We start from the raw sequence: 26,636 nt of genomic DNA, 5'->3' as shown, positions 1-26,636 counted from the left end.
TTATTATTTATCTGCATAGACTATCCATAAACTCCTAGGGAGCAAAGTATGTTTTGGTGTGATTTTTTGCATGATTTAACATTGATGTTAAATAAAAATATAACTTGTCATCCTTTGAAAACAAAGCTATTGATAGATATGTAGTAGATTTCTCCAGTTTAGAATTGTGCAAAAATAAAGTGATGGTAATGACTTACATTCTGAAGGTCACGGACAGGTAAGGTCTAGACCAGATTATATTCTTTCTTTCCTCCTTCCTTCTCTGTCCTCAAATATTGATAGTTGAAAATTGAGTTAATCACAATTGTCTCTATATTAGCCATGTTGTTCTATGTGGTAAAATCAACAGCAGAATGTTATTTAAATTACCAGATCTGTACATTACCCTAGTTGTCCACATCTGTTAACTATAAATTGGGTTTTCTTTTTCATGAGCTAACAGTGAGAAATTCTGTTGTCTATCAAAAATAGAAACACATTTTTTTCCATATACATTTTCTTAAAAGAAAAAAAATGTACACAAGTTAAAGTGTAAGCCTCTTGAAAGCAAGGACTTTGTCTTATTCTGTTGTTTCCTTGCACCTACCTGTACCTGGTACATTGGAGCTCAAGAAATCGTTGTTGAATGGTCTCTTTTCTCTCCTATAAAGTAGAATCAAGTCAGAATGGTCCTTTTTTTTAACTGATTCTTGTTGTTATGAAATCCATTTCATTAGCTTTCTCTTACATGAGTATCATAATTGGAGGTGGAAAAACACCCCCCCCCCAGCCCAGCATCCTTTTTTTTAGTTATGATTCAGTATCTGCTATTGTGAGACAAACTTACTGAGAGATATTTACAACCTAGAAAAGGATGAAGGAGCAGTTACTGACAAGCAGCAGCACACCAGTTAGACCACATGCTCATAAGTCATCAAATAATTTAAATTACCTTTTTTAAATGAGGGAATATGGAGGAACTCTCAACCTTTCTCTGAAGGCTTTGAACAGGTAAATTATGCGGGAGAAGCACTGTGACATAACAGGAAAACTGATCACCTTTCTTACTCATGCATAGTTTACCTACTATCATTTTATTAAATTTCAAGTCTCCATTTTTCTTTGAAAATAAAATTGTTTTTATAGCTATATAACCAACCATTCAACATACTGATTTGAGGGAAAATTCCTTTCAGTAATAATTACCTCCCAATATAATGTATTATAACTAGCAAATATACTGGTCACAAAAATTAGGGGGTATTTTATCACTTCATATTTTGAAATATCCCCTAATTTTTGTGAGCAGTATATAAAATGGCACATAAATAATACTATTTTCTTGATTTTTATTTTATTTTATTTTTAATTTTTTTACAGGGACAGAGAGTGAGTCAAGAGAGAGGGATAGATAGGGACAGACAGACAGGAACGGAGAGAGATGAGAAGCATCAATCATCAGTTTTTCGTTTCGACACCTTAGTTGTTCATTGACTGCCTTCTCATATGTGCCATGACCGCGGGCCTTCAGCAGACTGAGTAACCCCCGCTTGAGCCAGCGACCTTGGGTCCATGCTAGTGAGCTTTTTTGCTCAAACCAGATGAACCCACGCCCAAGCTGGGTATCCTGGGGTCTCGAACCTGGGTCCTTCCGCATCCCAGTCTGACGCTCCATCCACTGTGCCACTGTCTTACTTGATTTTTAGATAGAAGGCAGGCAGGGGGGTGGAGGGGAAGCAGGAAGCATCAATTCATAGTAGTTGCTTCCTGTAGGTACCTTGGCCAGACAAGCCCAGGATTGAACCGGCAACCTCTATTCCAGATTGATGCTTTATCCACTGTGCCACCACCAAAGGTCAGGCCAATAACTAACTTATTGATCAATATCACCCCATTAAATTTATCTTCAAAATAAAAATATTAAAACAACCAAACTAGGCCCTGGCCGGTTGCCTCGGTGGTAGAGCGTCGGCCTGGTGTGCAGGAGTCCCGGGTTCGATTCCCGGCCAGGGCACACAGGAGAAGCGCCCATCTGCTTCTCCACCCCGCCCCCTCTCCTTTCTCTCTGTCTCTCTCTTCCCCTCCCGCAGGGAGGCTCCACTAGAGCAAAGATGGCCCCGGCGCTGGGGATGGCTCCTTGGCCTCTGCCCCAGGCGCTGGAGTGGCTCTGGTCGCAACAGAGCGACGCCCCCTGGTGGGCAGAGCGTCGCCCCCTGGTGGGCGTGCCGGGTGGATCCCGGGGCGCATGCGGGAGTCTGGAGTCTGTCTCTTCCCGTTTCCAGCTTCAGAAAAATACAAAAAAAACCCCCAAAAAACAAACTAGCCATTGTCTATAACTGAAGTAAACTAATAAGTATATAATAGTCATATCTAACAAATCAGAAAAAAAATAATTTTGAGCTAATTTAGAGGCTACTAAAACTAACAGCAAATCTACAATTTAATATTAGAGGAGGTTCTACCTATACAAGTAATCCAGACTGCTTACCCAAAAAAAAAAAAAAAAAAATTTTTACTTGAACATCTTAACCCTGTTATTGCAATAATTAGATTTTTACTTGAAAATAGAACAGAATAGGCTTGACCTGTGGTGGTGCAGTGAATAAAGCGTCGACTGGGAACGCTGAGGTAGGTCACTGGTTCAAAACCCTGGGCTTGCCCTGGCTGAATAGCTCCATTGGTTAAAGCATCGTCCTGAAGCACAGAGATTGCCAGTTTGATCCCTAGTCAGGGTACATACAGGAACAGATTGATGTTCCTGTCTCTCTCTTCTCTCTCCCTTCCTCTCTCTAAAGAAAAAAAATCAATTAAAAAAAATTTAAAAAACAAACAAAAACCCTGGGCTTGCCTGGTCAAGGTACATATGGGAGTTGATGCTTCCTGCTCCTCCCCCCCCCCCTTCTCTCACTCTCTCTTGTCTCTAAAAATTAATAAATAAAATCTAAAGAAAATAGAATGGAATAACAAAGGCAGATTTTAATTGATTTCTTTTTAATTTTTTAAATTACAGTTTACATTTAATATTATTTTGTATTAGTAGGTATATAGTTTTTTTTTTCACTCAACTTAAACAATTTACAAGGAACATTAGAATTGAAAACTAAAAACTGTTTTAAAATCTTAGATTTCAAACAGCAGCTTCAAAGGTCTATTTAGAGTTTTTTAAAGACTCAAGCTGCCTGACCAGGCAGTGGCGCAGTGGATAGGACATCGGACTGGGATTCAGAGGACCCAGGTTCGAGACTCCGAGGTCGCCGGCTTGAGCGTGGGCTCATCTGGTTTGAGCAAAAGCTCACCAGCTTGGACCCAAGGTCGCTGGCTCCAGCAAGGGGTTACTCTGTCTGCTGAAGGCCCGTGGTCAAGGCACATATGAGAAAGCAATCAATGAACAACTAAGGTGTTGCAACGCTCAACAAAAAACGTAATGATTGATGCTTCTCATCTCTTCGTTCCTGTCTGTCTGTCCCTGTCTATCCCTCTCTCTCTCTGTCTCTGTAAAAAATAAAAAGACTCAAGCTATCAGTAGGATATGAAACCTTTATATAACCATAGTGTTAAGTTAGACTAGGTATTTGATGCCTTTCTCATTGGTTTCTTTCTCTGTAACACAGTAGACGAGGTATGCCTGACATGGTCCCTGTTTGCCTTCCTAGCTCATTACCCATGGTCTCCATTTTCTGAGCTCATGCCTTCTTTCATTTCCACCATGTGGTTCTCTTCCAACTCAGCACCTTTACTGAGGGATTCATCCTTCCTAGATTGCTCTCTATTTACCTGTTCCCTTACCAGCACTCAGCCCCCACTCCTGAAAACATATAAACACTCACTCCTTATCCTATCCATCAGCTGAGGCTCAAGAAAATAAAATAAAAAACCCTCTGCAGAGAAAATATTCTTGACTCTGTCATTTTTTTTTCTTTTTTCTTTTACTTAGAAAATTAAATTTAACAGGGTGACATGCCAGGTCATTTATTGATACTACATTTCATGACAACACAATTTATAACAGTTGTTTAATGTATTTCTCCCACTTAGCATTTCTAGTACAGAGTAGGCTAAAAAAAATGAGTTAGTCCCAATACATACAATACAGAATGGTAGGTGATATAAGAAAGTAAAAACTTGCCTGACCTGTGGTGGCGCAGTGGATAAAGAAAGCATCGACCTGGAATGCTGAGGTCGCTGGTTTGAGGCCCTGCACTTGCCCAAGGCACACACCAGAAACAACTTCGAGTTGGTTCCCACTCCTCTCCCCTGCCTTTCTCTCAACTCTCTCTAAAAAAAAAAAAAGTAGAAACCCTCCTCCCCACTTCCAATCTTCCAGTGTCACAACTATAAACACAACAGTCTCTTTAAATTACTGAAATTTGATATTCTAACAAGTCACAAGGCTGTTTCTTCTGTACTGGTTTGTTTTATACAGTGCAGATACATTAAAATATTAAGCCTCATTCCATTATAATGGATTGTCTTAATTTTATAAAATATAATTAACACTGGATTGCCAAGTCTATTTTCTTCACTATATATTTATTCTTTCTCATTAATAGCTCATACAACACAGATCTAACCCCTAGTGATCACCAAAATTTTATAGTCTTATCTTGCAAGTGTAGCATATATATAATTAAACAGTTGGTAAACATATAGAGATTAAGCACCAAAAAGGCCCACAAGGTACTGCTGTGCAATGTATCTACCAACAGGTTGAGTAGTCCAGTTGTTATATTTGACAGCAAGAAAAAAATCAACTGGTTTCTGTTTATAGCTGTGATTAAACAAAGACTGGGTTTCTTTCTTTCAGCTTCAGACATTAAAGCTTCAGAATGCTTTTTATTTGTAGCGGGAGACTGGACAAGTTTCCAAGAACATGGTACTACAGCCCCTTGAATTAGAAATTTTGCAAAACTCAGAATTATGTCACCCAGTAACAAACTACTAAGAAGGATCAGGCTAGAAGCAACTATCCAAATACAAAAGGCTAAATTGGCCATTCTTCGAGATGCTACTTCTATCTTTACCTGAACTATGAAAAGAGATACAAAGAGGCTAATAGCTGTCAGTAGAATACAGTATGTTACTTTTATCCAGTCTTTGATGTGTGATCTTTTTTTAAGCACATATAACCCTGTTTGCACACCAGCCATATGTATTGCCACATAACCCAAGGTAGATATTATTCCTTCTCGGTTGGCATTAAATAAACCAACCCTTGTGCCACTGCCATCGGTGCCATGTAAAATTAACCTTTTTAATGGGGTCAAGTCAAGGGCTAGCTGGTATAATACAGTAATGCTGATGGCCACAATCCAGGATTTATTGGGGGGGAAAAATATCAGAAGCAGTGATGTTATCAATTTCACAACTATTAAAGTAAAGAAAAAGTTCCAATGTAGTCCATACTCAGTTAAATGTTCCTGATAACCTATGGATTTTACAATGATTAATCGTCCTATTCCTAGGAAGACTAATGGCCAAACAGAGTACAATGACTTTGTAAAAAAATAAAATCTGGACCCTTCCATACATTTTTTCCTAATCTCTGGACAAACTATTGCAGTCCCAAAAACAAAGCCTCCTACTCCAAAATCCATTGCTCCTGTCCCATAGAGCTCAGTTTTGGCAAATCTTCTGGGGAAAAGTGGGAAGTCCACAGCCAAAATGGCAACAGCAGTAAATGCACTGTTAATTACACGAAAACAGGAGATGGCTGGAATGTATTCTGATTCTAGACTAATTTTTAAGAATTTTTCAAGGATTTTCTGGACAGGCATTCTGGCATAGCAAGTTCTCCGGCAATATATTTGATAAAATAGCCCTGCCCCAAAGATTATTACAGCAAGTTGCTCAAGGTGGATAAATGAAGACAAAATGGTCAAAGTAGTCACCAGGGGAAATATTAGGAAAATAAAGTCAATGAAGAATCGAGTCCTCCAGGTATGTAAAGAACACAAGTGCTGTGAGAGAATGATCAGAAGCCCTCTGCACAGGATACAAAACACAGGCAAGCATAAGCCCTGAGTAATTTCCAACACGCTCGTTCCACTGTGATTACTGACAAAAGCTTCCTTCATCTGCTTTAGAGACATTTTTTCTTCTTCCTGTGAAAACAAGAGCAAGGGAATGCATTGGTGGAAACCAATATTCTTGTGGAATTGGCATATATATGGTACTGACTTGATTTTTCTTAGGTTTTGGAGTAGAATCTAGGGCTTGTGACTCCTTCGTACAAGGACTGTGGAAAGAAGTCTAACACTAACACATCAGGATAAGAATGTCACACTAATAGCATGAAATTACTGATCAAAAAACTTTAGCTATTTTCAGTTATATAAGGCAGACTCACAAAGAAAGTGCTTCTGGGATATAAACCCTGAAACTGGAATCACAGTCGGATATAAATTCGTATTACAGAACATATGTTGTGAAGATAATGTAGTGAAAATTGGATACACATAACTAATGACTAAATCAGAGAGGGGAAGAGGTACTGGGGCAGAGAAGGTATTCAAGTACACGTTGGAATTGGAGGCCTTGGATTCTGTTCAGAGCCTCACTGAACCTATTGCCTCTAGTACAAAACTTTGACTAAAGTGACCTCCTGAGCCCCAGTTTATTCCTTACAATTAAAGGGACCCAAATTCAAACTAGGTGTTGATAGGTACCATGGATACTTATCAAGCAGGAAGTAGGAGTGTATAGCTCATACAAGTGTTGTTTTAAAAGGATATAAAACGCCTCTTTGGCACATATCAATGAAAAGTAGCACACACAAAGAACACATTTGTTGGCTAAACAAGAACCATGTTAAATAAATGCATGGATGGTCTGTCTGGGCCCAGCAACAAATACTTCATGGTAACAAACCGAGCCGCAGGCCTTTAAAAATGAGTCGTTTTCCACCACCTCATGAGGCTTTTACACCTTCCGCGCTCCGGCCGGTCTCGGAGCCTCCCAACAGAGGGCCGTCTACGTTGGCCCAGCTGCCCGGGCTCCCACCGAATCCGCTGGACTACATGGGAGGAAGCAGCTTCCGCCTCCTGAGCCGCGCTTCCGGCCAACGCGGGGCCGCTTGCGCTTCCGGCCGGCGGGTTCCGCACGCTCCCGGCCCATGGTGGCGCGGTTTCCTACGACAGCCCAGGTCCTCCCGCGTTTGGGCTGTGGGCCGACCTGAGGAGTCCCGAACGGAAAAGGCGCGTCAAGCGCGGCACCACTGCTCAGACCGTACAGCGAGGCCTGTTAGTGACTGGGTCAGAGGGCCCCACGCGACATTCGGCCTTGGCGCTCCCTACTGGAGGACTCACAGCCCAGGGAGGGCGAGAGGCCCGGGAATCCCTGTCTCCCGCCAGAACACTGGAAGCCTCCCTTCCACTCTCTTACCCGACTGTCAGGATACATTGCCCCAGGCGGATCCCCCAACTCCAGGTCCCCGCATCCCGAGCGGAACACGTGCGCCCGGCGCCGCGTGTGCGCGTCCCGCCCCGGGGGAGGAGCTGGCCGGCAGGCCCCTACCACTTAGCCAGAGCGGCTACGGCGGGATGCGAGCCAGCCGTGTCGGCTTTCTCTCCCAGGTTCGTTCCCGCCCCTTCTCTTCCCTCCGCTCCCGGGGCTCTTCCCGCCGTCCCACCCGGCCCGTCCACCTCTCCAGTCGGGCCCCGCGGGAGCCGCGAGCTGGGCGGCTCAGGCCGTGGGATCGGTGAGTGCCACCCCCAGCCCTGGTCTGAAGCCCTTCAGTGACCCCGAAGCGCTGAAGAAGAAGGGCACATCTCCCTTTTCCTAATGCTTTTTCCCTACCCTTTCCCTTTTCTTTTTGACCCTCTCCTATCCTAGGAGGGGGTAGCCTGGCTCCTGGTCCTTGCCAGGACCTTTCATGAACAAGGACTTTTCATGGTCACCCTCCAGCTCTCCACCTTGCCGGCCGCCGGCGAGGTGGGGGAAGTTCCCGGTTGGCAGGCTGGGACCCCGCCCCTGCTCCTCTCCAGGCCCCACCTATGGACCGGGGAAGGGGCGCGGGCGATTGGCCCCGGGACGCGTCAGGGCAGCCGCGCCCTTGGCGGGGGTCACGTCCACCTTCCCGGGAAGGACATACTCGCCCCGTGTCAGGTGTTTCAGGAGCGGCATCCCAGCCCTGGGCCCGGCGGGCACTTCCCCAGGAGTCCCTGGTTCCCGCCTGGAACCTCAGGGCGGGGCAGGCTAGGCTACTAGGACCCTTAACCCCGCTCTTCTCATCTGCCTTGCACTGTCCTTCCAGATGAGAAGGAACCTCAGGCTGGAGGATAGGAGGAGCCGGTGACCAAGTTGTCCCTTGCCTTGCCTTGACTTGGTGTTTCATCTGTTCATTACTGGCTCCTGCCTGCCCACAGTGGTCCCACCCTTTCCAGAACTTCTTGGCTGGTAACCGCAAAGCCGACTAAAAGCAAGAGTGGGAGGACTGGAGAAAACCCGCTCTAACCTGACTTGACTCTGGCTGGGCGCCGCCACCGCCGCCTGCAATAACCAACATTGGCAAAGAGCTCTCTCTGGTACTGCTAGTCCATTTGATCCTAAACTCTGCACTCTGAGGTCTGGATATTAGTATTCCTTTTTTGCAAACTACAGGGGTTTGGGGTAGGTGTGCAAATCTTCTGGTCATGTGACTTGGAGGGTGAAGACGTTGACGGACAGAGAAGCCTCCTGCTCTATCTTCTCCACTAGACAGAGATCTCCTATTTTAGTATAGTCAATAATTGGTGGGGTGGGAGGCTGACATCCACTAAATTAGGGATAGTCAATTCTTTTACATCTACCACCCACTTTTGTATCTCTCTTGGTAGTAAAATTTTCTAACCACCCACTGATTCCATAGTAATGGTGATTTATAAAGTAGAGAAGTAACTTTATAAAATTTATAAAGCAGAGTTACAGCAAGTTAAAGCATATAATAATTATTTACCAAGTACTTTATGTCAGATTTTCACTAAGTTTGGCAGAATAAATCTTTATAAAACAACTTACTATAGTTAAATCTATCTTTTTATTTATACTTTGGTTGTGCTGCTACCACCCACCATGAAAGCTGGAATGCCCACTAGTGGGCGGTAGGGACCAGGTTGGCTACCATTGCACTAGATGCTCTAGGAAGAGAAATGTGGGAGAGGAATCACAGCTCAGTCATTCACTGGTAAGTCACATCACCTTCCTGGCCCACTCTGAGTCCTCATATTGCAAATGAGGATAGTAAAATCTACCTCACAAGGAGTGGCTGTGAAGGTTGCATGTGAGGAAATAAAACTTACAGCGCTCTAGCGATCTGCTTCCCAGGGGCATGGGCCTCTTGTTCTCTGCTTCTGGTTCTCTATAAGAGAGCTTCCAGTTGAAAGAGTTTTGTTCTCCTTGAGTTTCTGGAGCCCTCTGAATAGCTGTTCCTTGGATAGGATATAGTCAGTGTCCAGGGTAAATGTCAGTGTCCAGTTTTCAGGGAAGTTCCTATTCCTGAGTTCTTTCAAAGGCTAGATGTATTCAGAGCCTTAGGAAAGTCTCCACCAATGCTAATCCATTGCAGACACCCCTCATCCTCACCCTGCCTTGCTGGGGCAGTGTGCCACCTGGGAAATTCTGAGTCTGAGGGTCACTTAGTTTTTCAGAGATTGGCCTTGGCCCAGCCTCACAACACCCCCTCTCTCAGATGGATTCCCCTTCTCTGCAATTCTCATCTTAATGTTGGCACTGGAGTATTCCACCTCATTAGTGCCGTTAAACACTGTCAAGTGTACTAACAATATTCCCCCCAAGTGAATATACAAAGTTATACTTGGTGGGGTGCTTTAAATGTGTGACCTCATTGACCTTCACAGCCACTCCTTGTGAGGTAGATTTTACTATCCCCATTTGCAAGATGAGGTCTCAAAGTGGCCCAGGAAGGTGATGTGACTTACCAGTGAATGACAGCTGTTATTCCTCTCCCACATTTCTCTTCCTGGAACATCTAGTGCAGCGGTTCTCAACCTGTGGGTCGAGACCCTGGCGGGGGTCCAACGACAAAACACAGGGGTCGCCTAAAGCCATCGGAAAATACATATTATACAATACATTTTTAAATAAAATATGTATTTCCGATGGCTTTAGGCGACCCCTGTGTTTTGGTCGTTCGACCCCCGCCGGGGTCGCGACCCACAGGTTGAGAACTGCTGATCTAGTGGATGTCAGCCTCCCATCCCACCAACTACTGGCTATACTAAAATAGGAAATCTCTGTCTAGTGGAGAGGATAGAGCTGGAGGCTCCTCTGTCCCCCAACGTCTTCACACTCCACATCACACTGACCAGAAGATTTACAGCCCCACCCCAAACTCCTATAGTAAAACTAGCCCTGGAGGAGGCCAAGGAGCCTCCAGAAGCTCTTGTAAAAGTTGCCTTGTTCCCTAATGGGCAGGGAACAGAAAAGACTTTCCCTCTTGGCCCAGGCTTGCTCTAGTTCTCATTTTGGTTCCTCTGCTTAATGTGAGGAACAGGAGTGAGTCACCCTGGAGAAGCCTCACCTATGTGTGGCCCTTGTCTTCTCTCTCATGTCATAGGCTCTGGAGTGACTCATCTCTGACTCCTCCAGAACTGATCCCTTTGCTGGACCCATGCCCCAGCCTGTGTCCTCATGACTAGGTGGATAGCACTCCTTGTGCCTGCGACCCAGAACCCTGGCTGACCACAGTGAAGCAGGATGCTCCAGCAGGTAAAGCCTCACCCTTAGATGACCCAGGCATGAAAGCGCCCGGTGCATCTTCCCATCTTTTGCTTATCTGAATGAGGTTCCACTGCCCCAACCTAGAAGGAAGGAAAAGATCCCTTAAAGGGGATCTTTCTTCTTTTCTCTTTAGATTTTTATTCCAAGGGCCTCTCACTGGTTGTTAAGAAGTTCTACCTGATACCTAATTTGGATCTCTCCTATTGTAGTTTAAGCTCTTTTCCCTGGGGTGGGTAAGAGAATCCTGAGGGTACTTTTTTTTTTTTTTTTTTTTTTTCTGAAGTTGGAAACCGGGAGGCAGTCAGACAGACAGACTCCCGCATGCGCCCAACTGGGATCCACCCAGCACACCCACCAGGGGGCGATGCTCTGCCCATCTGGGGTGTTGCTCTGTTGCAACCAGAGCCATTCTAGCGCCTGAGGCAGAGGCCACAGAGCCATCCTCAGCGCCTGGGCCAACTTTGCTCCAATGGAGCCTTGGCTGCAGGAGGGGAAGAGAGAGACAGAGAGGAAGGAGAAGGGGAGGGGTGGAGAAGCAGGTGGGTGCTTCTCCTGTGTTCCCTGGCCGGGAATCGAACCTGGGACTCCTGCACGCCAGGCCAATGCTCTACCACTGAGCAAACCGGCCAGGGTCCTGAGGGTACTTTGGTGATCTTACAACCCTGAACCGGTGAGGAAGTCCTAAGAGATGTCACTGTGTTTTGAGACACAGTGAGAGCCTGGGGCTTCTAAAAGGAGGTGTAACTGAGAGATGTCCCTGAAGATGTCTCCTTGAAGCAGAGCCTTGAAGAATAAGTAGGAATTAGCCAAGTGGAGAAGGAAAATAAGCAGTCCAGACAAAGAGGTCAGTCTGTGCAAAAATGTGGGAGAAGATAACCTAGGTGGAAATATAGAAGGACTCTGATGGATGGATCACAGGGTTCAGGGGGGTTGCTATTGGGAAACCTGTCCTTACTCCAGATCTCTGCCACTTGGAAAAGGCTGCTGTGGTCCTGGGCCTGCAGGACTCCGAATCATCCTATTCTGTTAAGCCTTATCTCATAGCTGTAATTGTCCTTCCCAGGCAGCTCTTGCTCCACAGAGAATGCCAGTAGATAATTACTGAATTTTTATTTACTAAGTGTTGCTAGGCCCTGGACAGAGGAAGATGTTTAAGATGATACCTGCCCTTGAGGAGCTATGGTGTAATGGAGTCCTAGGCAGGGAAGTGCCTGAGACTCAGCAGGATGACTGAGTGTGAGGCTAGACCAGCTGTACGGGCAGACACTGCCTCTTGACCTTCCTCCAGCCTTTTGGCTCATAAAATAGGCTTGAATGCTGGAGAGAAGCAGGCAGGACAGTTGTCTGCTCTGAACTTTTAATGGTTTGTAACATTCATCGTAACCATAGTAGCAGCTACTCTGCATTGAGCCCTTGCTGTGTAGTAAGCACTACACTAAGCATTTTATGCATATACTGCAATTTTGTTTAGTCCTTAAAAAAGCTAGAGTATCATATATAGTGCTATTATGTTTTCATTTGGGATATAGGTCTAGAGATGTAAAGTGACTTATTCAAGGTCACATTCATTATAAGAAATGTGGAAAATACAGGTAAGCAAAGAGAATGTTAAAATTACCCATAGCCCTGGCCAGATAGTCTGTTGGTTGGAGCGTTGTCCTGAAGCATGGAGGTTGCAAGTTTTATCCCTGATCAGGGCACATACAGGAACAAATTGATGTTCCTGTCTCTCTCCCCCTCTCCTTTCTTCTCTCTAAAAAATCAATAAAATAGACATTAAAAAAAATTACCCATCTGACCAGGCAGTGGCGCAGTGGATAGAACGTCAGACTGGGATGCAGAGGACCCAGGTTCAAGATCCTGAGGTCGCCAGCTTGAGCATGGGCTCATCTGGTTTGAGCAAAGCTCACCAGCTTGGACCCAAGGTTACTGACTCGAGCAAGGGGTTACTCAGTCTGCTGAAGGCCCGTGGTCAAGGCACATATGAGAAAGCAATCAATGAACAACTAAGGTGTCGCAATGAAAAACTGATGATTGATGCTTCTCATCTCTCTCCATTCCTGTCTGTCTGTCCCTGTCTATCCTCTCTCTGACTCTCTGTGTCTCTGTAAAAAAAAAGTTCACATTTAAAAAAAAATTACCCATAATTTATACTACCCAGAGATAACCAACATTTTAGAGAATATCCTAGATTTTTTTTCACCTAAATACATATTTTTAAAACATTTAAAAGTATCATACTTTTTTTTTTAAGAGAGAGAGAGAGAGATGGACAGGCAGACAGGAAGGGAGAGAGATGAGAAGCTTCAACTCATAGTTGCGGCATAAAGATATCATACTTTTTTCTAACTTTTATTCAGTTGTAAGGATATACTATAACTTAAGCTGTCTGCTACTGGGAAATTTGTTTTCTTTCTTTCTTTTTTTTTTACAGAGGCAGAGATAGACAGACAGGAATGGAGAGAGATGAGAAGCATCAATCATTAGTTTTTCGTTGCGCGTTGCGACTTCTTAGTTGTTCATTGATTGCTTTCTCATATGTGCCTTGACCGCGGGCCTTCAGCAGACCGAGTAACCCCTTGCTGGAGCCAGCGACCGTGGGTCCAAGCTGGTGAGCTTTTTGCTCAAGCCAGATGAGCCCGCGCTCAAGCTGGCGACCTTGGGTCTCGAACCTGGGTCCTTCCGCATCCCAGTCCGATGCTTTATCCACTGCGCCACCACCTGGTCAGGCTTCTTTCTATTTTAAATGACTCATATACACTGAACATTGTTACGGCCTTTTATATAGGATCATTTTCTAGAAACAGTTGCAGGCTCAAGGGACATATGTAGATTTAAGGCCCTTGATATATTAGTGCCTAATTAGAAGAGTTGATTAAAAAGAAAATAGCTAGGCCTGACCTGTGGTGGTGCAGTGGATAAAAGCGTGGACCTGGAGCACTGAGGTCGCTGGTTCGAAACCCGGGGCTTGCCTGGTCAAGGCATATATGGGAGTTGATGCTTCTTGCTCCTCATCTCCCCCCTCTCTCTCTTCTCTCTCTAAAATCAGTAAATAAAATCTTTTTTAAAAAATTACATAAGATTATACAACAAGAAAATGGTGAAATCAGGATTCAAATCTAGAGATCAGAGCTGTTCATAAATTATGGCGGGGCTTATGAGTGATTTTTACCTGCTTAGGCAGAGGGATTTACATGGATCCAGTCATGCTCTGATCTCAGCACTTATTCTGGAGCCCAAGACTCTGCCTTGTGCATCGTGCTGGGCCCAAGTTCAGAGCAGAGGCAACATCTTTGGCAAGAAACTTTTTACTGGATCTCTCCGATGATACCATCTGGACTTAAAGCTTAAAAGGTTAGGGTTTGCCTGACCAGGTGGTGGCGCAGTGGATAGAACGTCGGACTGGGATGCGGAAGGACCCAGTTTCGAGACCCCGAGGTCACCAGCTTGAGTGCGGGCTCATCTGGCTTGAGCAAAGAGCTCACCAGCTTGGACCCAAGGTCACTGGCTCCAGCAGGGGGTTACTCGGTCTGCTGAAGGCCCGCGGTCAAGGCACATGTGAGAAAGCAATCAATGAACAACTAAGAAGTCGCAACGCGCAATGAGAAACTGATGATTGATACTTCTCATCACTCTCCGTTTCTGTCTGTCTGTCCCTGTCTATTTCTGCCTCTGTAAAAAAAAAAAAAAGGTTAGGGTTCATTAGTCTCACTGGAAACCCACACATGTGATAGCACAGACCTCTTTCTCCAAAAGCCAGTTTCATCCAGGTTTATATCTTCTCCCAGTCCCCAACCCATCTTCCCTACAGCCCCCAAAGAGGAGAAATGGAGAAAAGAAACATGTGGAAAGTACTGGCATCACACACGGGCAAGGGAGAAGGAGAAAGGGCCTGTTCCCCTTGGTACCCTTTTTTTTCTAAAGTGAGAGTAGGGAGATACAGAAACAGACTCCTGCATGCGCCCTGACTGGGATCCACCTGGCAACCCCCATCTGAGGCTGATGCTCTGCCCATCTGGGGCCATGCTTGCAATCGAGCTATTTTTAGTGCCTGAGGCAGAGGCTCCATGGAGCCATCCTTAGTACCTGGGGCTGATGCACTCAAACCAATCAGTTAAGCCATGGCTATGGGAGAGGAGAGAGGGGAGGGAGAAAGGTAGAAAAGCAGATGGTTTCTTTTCCTGTGTTCCCTGACTGGGAATCAAACCCAGGACTTCCACATGCAGGGTTGATGCTCTACCACTGAGCCAGCCAGCCAGGGCAACCTTAGTGCCCATTCTTGACCTTACCTGACTTCTGAGCCACTTAAGCAGACCAGGCAGAGGAAACTACTTATGTAATTAGCCAGACTAAATTTGAGCCCCAAGAAGTAGGTGATGAAGGCATGGAGCTACTTCACAGCTGATGTTTCATTTCAAGTTGAATAGTTTTTGTGTCTGTGTGTGTTTTTGTTTTTGTTTTGTTTTTTATTTTAGAGAGGAGTGAGCGAGAGAGAGAGAGGAGGAGGAAGCATCATCAAGTTGAATGTTTTTTTTTTCAAAAAAGGACCAAAGCATGGTTCTTTTCCTCCCTGATGCTCCTATAGCAGCCCCGATGGCCCCTACCCCTGCCAGGCCTAGTGAGGCTAGTAGCTGGCCAGTCAGTCTGGAAGCTGGAACTCATGGCATAGGAGAGGGGACAGTATTTACTGATGTATTGAGTATATACTGTCTGCCAAGGACTAAGTGCTTTGTGTGTGTGTGTGTGTGTGTGTGTGTGTGTGTATATATTGCTTCTTATTTTTCTTCCCAGTAGTCCTGTGAACTGATTTAATTTTCTTTTATTTACTAATAAACTGTGGCTCAGAGAGGTTAAATAACTTACCTAGGCTCACACACCTAATAAGTGGCAGGACTGAAATTTAAACCAAACCAGACTATGATACTGGAAGCCAGTTCTCTTTCCACTGTACAGGCCTTCGCCCCTACAAAGCTGCCAGCTGGTCTGACTCCCAGCTCTCCTGGCCCTGTTATTCCCTCCCAGGTGAATGGCCGTAGTGCAGGCCCTGATGCCCATGGCAGGGAAGCCCTCAGAGAAGACTTGCAGGAGTTCCTAGCCCAGGAGGCCCCACTGCAGCTGCTGGATGACCTCACCAAGGTGAATCCTGTGACACTGGAGACAGGTATGGGCTTCCCTCTCCCCAAGAGGGTGGAGGTTGGAGGTTGGGTGTGGGTATTCAGCACAGCTTCTCCTGGCCAGACCAAGGCAGGCAGGACTCCTGACCTAGAGCCAGATAAGCTGCGTCAGACCTGCCTGGCAGCCGCACCTGGGCTCTCCAGCACAGACTTTGCTCCAGATTTGGCACTCATCTTAATTAGATCTTGTACCTATTCATCAGAGAGCTGCTGGGATCTAATGGCTCTTGGCTAATTGCAGAGGGAACCCTGTGGTAGATGTGTGTGTGTGCTTGTGTCCGCATTTGAGCCAGTGTTTGCTAAAAGCACTTCTGTGTCAGTCCTGAGGTGTTTGCAGACCCGGTACATGGCAGATATATTCTACACCAATGCTGGCTGCACCCTGGTGGCTCTGAACCCCTTCAAGCCCATCCCTCAGCTCTACTCGCCTGAGCTGATGAGAGAGCACCACACTGCTCCTCAGCCCCAGGTAAGATTCAGCCACTTCCTGGGCCTCAGCGCTCCCCTACCTCCCCTGAGGTCTCCTTGCAGCCCCCCTGTCTTTATCCGTCTGTTCATCAGCCATGCAGTCTTTCAGAATCTGCTGGTGCCGCAGCACCACCCACCAGGAGCTCGAGGAATCTTGGACACATGATAGTGGCGCAGAGTGGGAGATAAATTTTGGTTTAACAGAGTAGGGATCATAAAATAGAGACAGTGGACAAGTTATTTTTGTTGTTGTTGTTCGTGAATTTATTAATAGGAAAGGTTTAACAGGTGCTTATTTGTGTATTTAACAAGACATTGTATGGGAAAAGGATAAAATTTCATGCAATAAGGATTGCCCTAGAAAATTCAGCCCATTTTCATCTCTACTGAGAGGAATGAGTTCTTATGGGGCTGGGGGTGGGGCAGTGCAGGCAGTGAATGGACTGGTTGGTGTTAAAGCGCATCACGTGTTCAGGGAGAGGCAAAAGCACACTTGTTGGCAGGAAGGGGCTGTTGGGGGAGAGGCAGTAGATGAGATGGGAAGAGAGAGAAGCCGAGGCTGGTGGAGAAGGGTCAAAGGCACCATCGCAGGCAGAGTCCACAAAGCATCTTCGCCAGGAGTGGAGGTGGGACTGAACGTGTAGGGATAATTTTTCTGGAAGTTGGGGATGTTGTGTTGAGGAAGACAAGACAGGAAACAGGGAGAACAGCTGGAGACTTTGTGATAGTCCAGGCGAGAAGTGACTGGGGCAAGAGCAGATAGAGAGGCACAGCTCTGATACCATCCAGAACTGTGCCTTCACTGCTCAGGGAGCTGTGGGTAAGGGATCACTGTGGGGAGGGCAGTGCTGGGCTGGCTAGGCTTTGTGCTTTCTGGCCCTCCAGAAACTCATACATGGATTCCAAGTAGAATTCATGTGAAATCTTCCCTGAGAGCCCATATCTCACTGACTGGCCGCTTCCTCAAAGGCAAAGCCAGGTGCATGGTCCCCTCTTTCCCCAGTGCCCACCTTGACACCTAGCACATTGAGGATGGTTAATACTTGGTGATGGGAAGGAGCACAGTGGACTTGGGATGCAAAGAAGATGGTTGCACTTGCTGCCTGGCCTTGAGAAGGTTATTTAACCCGGCTAAACCTCAGATTTCTCTCTGTAACATAGAGTCAGCTATCCATATAATGCAGACTTCTTAGGCAGTAACTTGAAAAAAAGTTCTGAAGGCCTGGCGGGTAGCTCAGTTGGTCAGAGCATCATCCTGATACACCAAGGTTGCGGGTTCAATCCTGCATCAAGGCACACACAAGAATAACCAATGAGTGCATAAATTAGTGGAACAACAAATCAGTGTTTCTCTCTCCCCCTCTCTCTCTACAGTCAATAAAATAAATTTTAAGAAAGTTAACTCTCTCTCTCTCTCTCTCTCTGTCTCTCTCTCTCCCTCTCTCCTCTCTAAAATGAATAAATAAAATAAAAATAAAAAAATAAAAAAATAAAAAGCCTGACCTGTGGTGGCGCAGTGGATAAAGCGTCGACCTGGAAATGCTGAGGTCGCCGGTTCAAAACCCTAGGCTTGCCTGGTCAAGGCACATATGGGAGTTGATGCTTCCAGCTCCTCCCCACTGTTTCTCTCTCCTCTCTCTCTCTCTCTCTCTCTCTCTGTCTCTCTCTCCCTCTCTCCTCTCTAAAATGAATAAATAAAATAAAAAAATAAAATAAAAAAAAAGAAAGTTAAAAAAAAAGGAAGTTCTTTGTAAACTACAAAATAGTGAAGAGCACTAAAGACTCGGAGGATAAAATGGGAGGATAAAGTGGTCAAGGCTATCACTGCTTCCAGACTGAGAAGATGAGTGGGTAAAGCCATCATGAGGGGCCACAGTTTCCTGTTACAACCAGGAAATTTTTCTAGAGGAAGCCTCTTGCACTGCTGTTGGCAGGCTCCTCATCTCAGTCATCATTGGACCAGCCATTCCTTGAAGACCAGCATTCTCTCCTATAACCTTTCATCCTTTGATGTTTCAGAAACTGAGGCCTCACATCTTCACTGTGGGTGAACAGGCCTACAGGAATGTCAAGAGCCTGACCAAGCCAGTCAACCAGTCTATCGTTGTCAGTGGAGAGAGTGGTGCTGGAAAGGTAGGCGGGCCTCTTTCCCATCCTGTCAACTGGCTGGGTGGGCCGAGAGGCAGGGGGTCATTCCTCGTGGAGCCATATGCTACCTCGTCATTCCCAGATAGTCTATCCTAAGCAGGGGGTCGGTGTGTAGTGGTGGGTGGGCAAGCTGGGAAGGAAATCAAGAGATGGGATTCTTCTAGTCCAGGCTCTTCCATCCACTCTGATGTAACTCTAGGTGAGATACTTTCCTCCCCAAGTCTTCATTTTCTGATCATAGGTCTTCCCCAGCTCTGATCCCAGTGGAAGCAAAAGTTAGCTATTAAGGGCCCAGGCCAGTTGGTTCAGCGGCAGAGTGTCGGCCTGGCATGTGGAAGTCCTGGGTTCAATTCCTGGTCAGGACACACAGGAGAAGTGCCCATCTGCTTCTCCACCCTTACCCCTCTCCTTTCTCTCTGTCTCTCTTTTCTCCTGCAGCCAAGGCTCCATTGGAGCAAAGTTGGCTCGAGCGCTGAGGATGGCACCATGGCCTCTGCCTCAGGCACTAGAATGGCTCCAGTTGCAACTGAGCAACAGCCCAGATGGGCAAAGCACTGCCCCCAGTGGGCTTGCTGGGTGGATTCCGGTTGGGCGCATGTGGGAGTCTGTCTCTTGGCCTCCCTGCTTCTCACTTCAGAAAAATAAAAGGAAAAAAAATGTTAGTTATTAAGGATTCTAGCACAGTGGTTCAGAGCACATCAGAAAGATATTTAGCTTCTATAAACCTCAGTTCTGCCTTACCAGGCAGTGCCACAGTGGATAGAGCATCGGACTAGTACGCAGAGGACCCAGGTTTGAAACCCCGATGTCACCAGCTTGAGCGCGGGCTCATCTGGTTTGAGCAAGGCTCACCAGCTTTAGCTCAAGGTGCTGGCTCGAGCAAGGGGTCACCTGGTCTGCTGTAGCCCCCTGGTCAAGGCACATATGAGAAAGTAATCAATGAACAACTAAGGTGCTGCAACAAAGAATTGATGCTTTTCATCTCTCTCTCTCTCTCTCTCCCTCCCTCTCTGTCACAAAAAAAACAAACCCGGAATACACCTCAGTTCTTTCGCCTATGAAATGGCAATGGGGAGGACCAACACCTAACTCATGGGGCTTCTGTGAGAGTGAAATGAACCAGTGCACGGAGACACGAAAGGTAGCTAGGGTGACTTGTGGGAAAGGGTTTATTGGAGTAGCCCGCCTGCATCCTCTGTTGCCCATGATGGCAAGGGCAGTGCCTTGGGCCAGAAGCTCCTGGTATGGTCATGTGGCTCCCTGGGTGGCAGAACCATAAGAGGTGAGACCAGATGTTGCATAAGGATGGGTGAGAAGTTGCACAGCTGGTCTGAGGAGGCTACTGACCCAGGCCTTGCCACCTTTTTACTAAGTCTCACCTAGCCACCCCACCCTTTCCACAAAACTTACCTTTGTGAGGGTAATTTCTGTGTTCTGCCTGGGGCCATCTGGCATGAGCTGCAGAGTGATCTGCAGGTGGCTGCTACTTGTGCTGGGCTTGGAGGTGCCTAGGAGAAGCCAGCCTGTGAACCAAGGCTGTCTGCTGTTAATGCTGGGCCCGAGGCCACTTAGTGAGAGGTACAGGGCTTGCTGAGGTCAGTTGCTGCTTCTTTGAGAGATTTCAGGAAAATCTGAAGCATGAGCTGAGACAGTCCAATCACATGGAAAAGCCACTGGAAACACTTGGTGGGCCCGAAAGTTGGGTAGGGCAGGACCTCTGAGAATCATTTGGGCAGGGTGAACAGTGTGAGCCAGGATGATGTAGCCTCGGATATGGCACCTGCCTGCAGGCTCTTGTTGTGGGAGGGCTCAGCAAAGGAACAGTGGCTTCTGCCTGCACTTCTGTCTGGGAGAAAGCTGTACCCAGCACTCAACTTGAGGCTGGACAATTCAGTTCCTCCCCTTATGTCCCTAGTGTTTTTCAAGCTGCTGCCCCCATGCTGCAGCTCAGAAGAGAGTCTGAGTTAGTCTGTGCACGGGCCCTTTAAGAGGAATACCTGAGACTCCAGCAGCCCTCATCTTCCTCAGCCTCATCCTGGCTGGTTTTTACAGCTAAAAGTAATGGGACTTTCTCTTCCTGATACTGGAACCCTGGGAATCGAGATATACCTCCTGATTTTTATCTGCCATGCGATTTTAATCCACCACATGTGGGTGTGGGACCAGTCCTTTCCACATCTTCACCCCTCCTACCAGTCTTGATGTGGCGGCTTCTTTAATTCCCTAGTTGTAGGACTTCCATTCAACCAGATTTTAGGTGGTTCTTAATGATGGCTGTTCTATAGTTTAGTTGTGATTTTGTATGGTTGGAGGCGAGTACTATGTTTACCTATGCTGCCATCTTTACCCGAAGTCTGAAAATATATCTTCTTTTAGCTGATTAAAAACAGAACAATAAGAATTCTGTAATTGGATTGTCTGGATGTAAATCAGAGCCCTATCATGAGACCTTCGATAAAACCTAAAATTTCCCTGTGGCTCAGTTTCATCATTTTGAAAGTAGGTATAATTGCACCTGCATCTATAGAATTGGTAAGAAAATGCATGGAAAATTTCCTTAGCTCAGAATAATCAATATTAGCTGTGTGTTTTCAGACACACAGTAGCCTGCTGAGGTCAGGGTATGCTGTCCCAGCTCTGCCCCAGGCCCTGTTTCTTTTTGTATTTTTCCGAAGTTGGAAACGGGGAGGCAGTCAGACAGACTCCCGCATGTGCCCCACCGGGATCCACCCGGCATGCCCACCAGGGGGTGATGCTCTGCCCATCTGGGGCGTTGCTCTGTTGCAACCAGGGCCATTCTAGCACCTGAGGCAGAGGCCATGGAGCCATCTCCAGCGCCCGGGCCATCTTTGCTCCAATGGAGCCTTGCTGCGGGAGGGAAAGAGAGAGACAGAGAGGAAGGAGAGGGGGAAGGGTGGAGAAGCAGATGGGCGCTTCTCCTGTGTGCCCTGGCCGGGAATTGAACCCGGGACTCCTACACGCCAGGCCGACGCTCTACGACTGAGCCAACTGGCCAGGGCCAGGTCCTGTTTCTTAAATGCATCCTCTGGAGCTAGAAGAAGCAGAGGTAAGCTCACTCTACTGTAGAATGGGTAAGTGACATTGCCCAAGGACACAGCTGAAATGAATATTTAGGCATTTGAAGAGCAGCACTCATGGTGGAGAAGACTGTACTATTGGGCACCGTTCCCTCCAGCAGGCTCAGAAATGGGAGGGAACTTGGACACAGCTCCCTCAGGGCTGTTTCTGCCACAGACATGGACGTCCCGATGCCTGATGAAGTTCTATGCTGTGGTGGCCACCTCACCTACATCCTGGGAGAGCCACAAGATTGCAGAGAGGATCGAGCAGCGAATCTTGAACTCCAACCCTGTCATGGAAGCCTTTGGTGAGCTCAGTGTCCTCTGCACTGTCAATCCCATTTCCTCTGGGTTTTGCCACCTTCCAGGGAGAGGAGCAGTGAGACCCTCTCTTTGGAGGTTGGAGAATGAGTGTGTCATTCAATGCCCTGGACTCCCAACCTCTTTCCTCCCAGGTACCCTGAGACTCTTTCCAGTCAAGGTGCCATCATTCAGTCATCCCCTGCCTCTAGCCTAGGCAGATCTGACAGAGGCACTGGAGAGGGCCTTGGGGCTCACGTAGTCTAAATCCTTCCCTTCTGCAGTTTCCTGGTGATTCAGAGGAAAGGGGACCTTGTCTAGGGATGTATAACTAGTGTCCATGTTGGGACTCTAAATGCTGTGCCTTATTAGACTCAATAGTGACAGCTTGTTGTTTTTATTCTTTTCCTTCAAAGAAGGTAGTCCCTGGCTGCCCAGGCTTACTCACTGCAGTTCATTGCCGGGAAGCTAATCCTGAATCACACTTGCTGAAGGCCAAGTGCCCTTTCCTTAGTCCTGTCCCCCTGTGACATGGAAACCAAAAAGGGTCCTTTAGATGACTTGAGGATAGAGATATGGCCCCAGCAGGCCTGCAGCCACCCTGGCCCAGGAGGGCTCTGTAAAGACAGGGGAGCGGTATAAACAGGTGTGATCCACAGGGAACGCGTGCACACTGAGGAATAACAACAGCAGTCGCTTTGGGAAGTTCATCCAGCTCCAACTGAACAGGTAAATCGCCTGGCTGATGAGAAAGTGGGGGAGGGGGCAGGGAGTTTGCAAGTGGTTGGAGCAGTCTCCAGCCTGGGCCACCGCTGTGCTCAGAACCCTTCTCCTCTTGGCATGCAGGTATATAGGATTTATTAGGATCAGTGAACCCCGAGGATGATCTTTGTATCTATAGAACTATAGCTACTCCTGCCTTAGGGACCCTAGGGCAGTGTGCAGTCACAGTCTATGTGTTCCTTATGGCTTCTGCCCTTGCTCAGGGACTTCTAGTTAAACAGCCACCTCTGTGGGCCACACCCCTGAGCTTGAAGCTGGAACTTCGGCTCCTGCCTTGGGACTGGGTATAGTGACTTACAGAGGCCTTGGCCCTGCCCACCTGAGCTGGTTACAGGGAAATGTCTCAGACCACTCAAGGACCTGTTGAGTAGTCCTTAGGTCTCATGACCCACGTTGGCTAAGTGGAAACGCTTGGGGTTGGGGGTGGGGATTGCAAGGTGGCACTCTGGCACACAGTAAAGGAGTGGGCAACTAATGGGCTCTGGCCTGCTTGTGCCCAGGGCCCAACAGATAACTGGAGCTACAGTCCAGACCTACCTCCTAGAGAAAACTCGAGTGGCCTGCCAGGCCTCCAGTGAGAGGAACTTCCACATCTTCTACCAGGTCTGTGCCAGGTGGGGCCCACAGCTGCCGATGCAGGGCGGAGATGGGCCTGGTACTTGAAGCCCTCCCACCCACCCTCCCCGCCTCATGCCTGCCTCTTCGCCTGGCTTTCAGTGATGCCACCACTTATTCCAGCAAACTTTATGCAGCACTGCTTCCCACCAAACCTGACTCCCGGCAGGTTTTGGCATGGTCCTCTTATCAAACCAGAAGTACTAAGGCCTCTCCTTAGAATCACAACTGTCTCCTCCAAACAGAACGAGGTCCTCCCCAGAGCTGTGCCTCTCATCAGACTGGTGGTCCCCCAAAGCATGGATAATATGTCTCCCTGCTCTCAGCTTGGGACTGGGGCTCCTCCCACAGGAGTTGTGCTTTCCCCTTCAGACCACAGGGCCTCCTCAGCAGGGTGTTTTACATTGGCTCAGAGACATCCAGAACTGTGTGCTGCTGCTTTTGCCCCGTGCCTGCCCGGGGTGCTCCACAGGGACTTCTCAGACTTATGGTGTCACAGCCATTTCCCACTCCTTTTATCTCAACCCCAGGCCTCTGCAGACCTGGGCTCCCCTGCACCCCCAGCTCAGCCACTTGTCCCCCTCCCACAGATCTGCAAAGGAGCCAGTGCTGACGAGAGGCTCCAGTGGCACCTCCCCGAGGGAGCCGCCTTCTCCTGGCTGCCCAACCCCGAGAGGACCTTGGAAGGTAGGGAGCTTCTTACTCAGCGCCCTAGGCTGGCCCAATAGTGCCCACCCACCCTTTGCCTGCCTCCCTCGCCCCTCTCTGCCCCTGCTGACCTCTGGTTGTGACACTGGGATATGACTTGGCTTTTTTTCCAGAGGATAGTTTCAAGGTGACCAGAGAGGCCATGCTTCATTTGGGCATCGACACCCCAACCCAGAACAACATCTTTAAGGTTAGAAGAAAAGCTATGGCACTTACATTTGACAGAGGTAACAGGCAGCCCCCTCTGAACTCGTGAGGCTCTTCCTGAGGCTGAGACATTGGGGCCCCTGTGCAGTCTCCAGGAAGTTGACCACTCCTCTGTGCCACTGAGCCTGCACACAGTGTCAGGGTGGAAAGGGCATGGAGCACATAGTTCTTAGTATAAAACACAGCACAGTGATCAGCACCTTCGGGTGAGGTGCTTGGGTCAGCTGTCCCTGCAGTAATCAGAACAGGGAAATCATGCTGCCCCATGCTGGTTTAGTGTGTAGGGATTTTAAAATCATGTTCACACCTCTTAGCTCTCTTGGTTTTTCAGCAGTCATATGTGTGTGTGGAGATTATTCCTATTTTGTGCTTGAGAAAACTAGAGATGGCCCTGGCCAGTGGATAGAGCGTCAGCCCAGCATATGGACATCTTGAGTTCAGTTCCCGGTTAGGGCACCCAGTAGAAGTGACCATCTACTTCTCCCTCCTTCCCTCTCCCCCCTTCTCTCCTTCTTCCCCTTCCGCAGCCAGTGGCTCAATTGGTTCGAGCATCAGCTCCAGACACTGAGGATAGCTCAGTTGATCTGAGCATCAGCCTCAGGCACTGAGGATAGCTCTGTTGATCGAGCATCAGCCCCAGACAGGAGTTGCCAAGTGGATCCCAGTCAGAGTGCATGTGGAGTCTGCCACACTATCTCCTCTCCTCTCACCTTAAAATAAAGAAAAGAGCCTGACCTGTGGTGGCGCAGTGGATAAAGCGTCAACCTGGAAACGCTGAGGTTGCCGGTTCAAAACCCTGGGCTTGCCTGGTCAAGGCACATTTGGGAGTTGATGCTTCTTGCTCCTCCCCCTTCTCTCTCTCTCTCCCCTCTCTATAATGAATAAATAAAATCTTTAAAAAATAAATAAATAAAAATAAAGAAAGAAAGAAAACTAGAGGTAAAGTGATCTACCCAAGGTCAGACTCCACTGATACAGACAGAGCTTGTACCAGGAGTAGCAATTCCAACTCCTTGCTTTCTCCCATCTCAGGAGACCGTGCTGACCCAGGTGAGCTGGGCTCCTCATCCCTGCGAAGGGCCTCTCTTCTCCCATTTGTCTTTACTGACAGGGCTGCCACCTTACCTCCTCACCCACCAGAGCAGCAGGAGGGGGTAGACAGGATAAGCTGGCAGCAGGACAGGCAAGCCACTGTAGGGAGACGGAAAGTGAACATGTCCAGATGGGGGCTTCTCAGGTAGGGAGGGGATCGCAGCCAGTATGGGCAACTACCAGACAAGTGCGTGGCCAGAGGGACAGCAGGAGTGGACAGCACTAGGAGTCTGGACAGGAGTGCTGGCTGGGGGCTGGCATGACCTCTGCCCCAGCCACACTGCCCACACAGTCTGCTCCTGGATGGGGAGCCAGAGGGGCAGACTGTGGGTGACCTGGGGGCCCCACTGGCTGCCTTGGGAGGCTCTGAAGTCAGACTGCCCAGTTCTTATTTAACCAACGTGATGCATGTAACGTGCACAGTATCATGTCTGGCAGAATCATGTAGTAAGCGGGCAGTGATTGAGAGCTGCTATTATTATTTGGGAATGATGGTACTCACTAGAAGAGAGGGCCTTCCCAGGCTAGGCTCCTGCCCTTGACAAGGTGCCCGCTCTGTGTCTTTGTTCTCCCGCCCTCTCAGGTCCTAGCTGGACTGCTGCACCTTGGCGACATCCGGTTCGCTGACTCTGAGGACGAAGCCCAGCCCTGCCAGCTGAAGAGCGATGCCAAGTGTGAGAGAAGGGCAATGGGGCAGCTGTGCCTCAGGCTTTGGTCACATGTCCGGGCAGCAGGGCAGGGCCTGCCCAGAAAACAGCCAGTATTGGGTGGGAGGCCAGAGGGTGAAATATGGAAGTGATGCCCTTGATTAACCCATCAGCTAAAGGTCCCTGCCCTGGATAAGTCACTCCTCACGCCATCTCTGCAGCAGGCAGCACTGTCCCCATTTTATAAATGAGCAGATGAGAGAGGGTTTATAATTTGTCCCACACATGGCAATGTGGACGGGGACACAGGAGTTCTGGGTTCAAGTTCTTCTTCTGCCCTAGGCAGGTCTATTTGCCCACCAGAAAGGTTTCCTCTGTTCATTTGGGTGCAGTGACTTCCCTGCCTTGTGAAGAGGGCTGTTCGGATGGAAGGTCTGTCCCTCCCAGGCTCTGTCAGGACACCGGCCTCGCTGCTGTGGCTCCCAGAAGACCCACTGCTGGAGACACTGAGGATTAGGACCATCAGGGCGGGCAGGCAGCAGCAGGTGTTCCGGAAGCCCTGCTCCCGAGCCGAGTGTGACACCCGCAGAGACTGTCTGGCCAAACTGGTCTACGCACGGTGAGCACTCTGGGCCCTGGCCTCCTCCCTCTGTGTCCCCACTCTGAAGGTGAACCGGACACTGTCATGTAAGAGGCCCAGGGTGAGGGGTGACAGATAA

General features: G+C 47.9%; 2 protein-coding genes across 18 annotated transcripts in view; one reads left to right on the top strand and one right to left on the bottom strand.

The window, feature by feature from the left end:
• Positions 1 to 3,932: 3,932 nt before the first annotated feature.
• Positions 3,933 to 7,454, bottom strand: PIGW (phosphatidylinositol glycan anchor biosynthesis class W). 3 transcript variants are annotated; one of them, XM_066262770.1, is made up of 2 exons: positions 7,360 to 7,454; positions 3,933 to 6,080 (listed from the first exon to the last, which is right to left on the bottom strand). In XM_066262770.1, the coding sequence occupies exons 1-2, from the start codon at positions 7,375 to 7,377 to the stop codon at positions 4,560 to 4,562; spliced, it is 1,539 nt and encodes a 512-aa protein (XP_066118867.1). In that variant the 5' UTR covers positions 7,378 to 7,454; the 3' UTR covers positions 3,933 to 4,559. The 3 variants fall into 3 exon arrangements, with proteins under 3 accessions (XP_066118867.1, XP_066118869.1, XP_066118868.1); XM_066262772.1 differs by lacking the exon at positions 7,360 to 7,454 and adding an exon at positions 6,886 to 7,006; XM_066262771.1 differs by lacking the exon at positions 7,360 to 7,454 and adding an exon at positions 6,847 to 6,980.
• Positions 7,434 to 26,636, top strand: part of MYO19 (myosin XIX) — a 36,036-nt gene continuing 16,833 nt past the window's right edge. The window contains exons 1-13 of one of the 15 annotated variants that reach the window (XM_066262758.1): positions 7,434 to 7,550; positions 8,343 to 8,501; positions 10,532 to 10,683; positions 15,718 to 15,856; positions 16,190 to 16,338; positions 18,357 to 18,470; positions 21,741 to 21,873; positions 22,525 to 22,594; positions 23,149 to 23,251; positions 23,854 to 23,950; positions 24,085 to 24,161; positions 25,854 to 25,944; positions 26,365 to 26,536. In XM_066262758.1, the coding sequence (XP_066118855.1) occupies positions 10,672 to 10,683; positions 15,718 to 15,856; positions 16,190 to 16,338; positions 18,357 to 18,470; positions 21,741 to 21,873; positions 22,525 to 22,594; positions 23,149 to 23,251; positions 23,854 to 23,950; positions 24,085 to 24,161; positions 25,854 to 25,944; positions 26,365 to 26,536 (1,157 nt within the window). In that variant the 5' untranslated portion in view covers positions 7,434 to 7,550; positions 8,343 to 8,501; positions 10,532 to 10,671. Of the gene's footprint in view, positions 7,676 to 8,230; positions 8,502 to 10,531; positions 10,684 to 15,717; positions 15,857 to 16,189; positions 16,339 to 18,355; positions 18,471 to 21,167; positions 21,553 to 21,681; positions 21,874 to 22,524; positions 22,595 to 23,148; positions 23,252 to 23,853; positions 23,951 to 24,084; positions 24,162 to 25,853; positions 25,945 to 26,364; positions 26,537 to 26,636 lie in introns of those variants that run through there. The other 14 variants (XM_066262756.1, XM_066262762.1, XM_066262754.1 and 11 more) reach the window with 14 other exon arrangements.

The sequence above is a fragment of the Saccopteryx bilineata genome, chromosome 2 (assembly GCF_036850765.1).
Source record: "Saccopteryx bilineata isolate mSacBil1 chromosome 2, mSacBil1_pri_phased_curated, whole genome shotgun sequence".
Classification (NCBI taxonomy): domain Eukaryota; kingdom Metazoa; phylum Chordata; class Mammalia; order Chiroptera; family Emballonuridae; genus Saccopteryx; species Saccopteryx bilineata.
The sequence above is the reverse complement of the archived record's forward strand: the minus strand, read 5'-3'. Positions and strand labels throughout refer to the sequence as shown.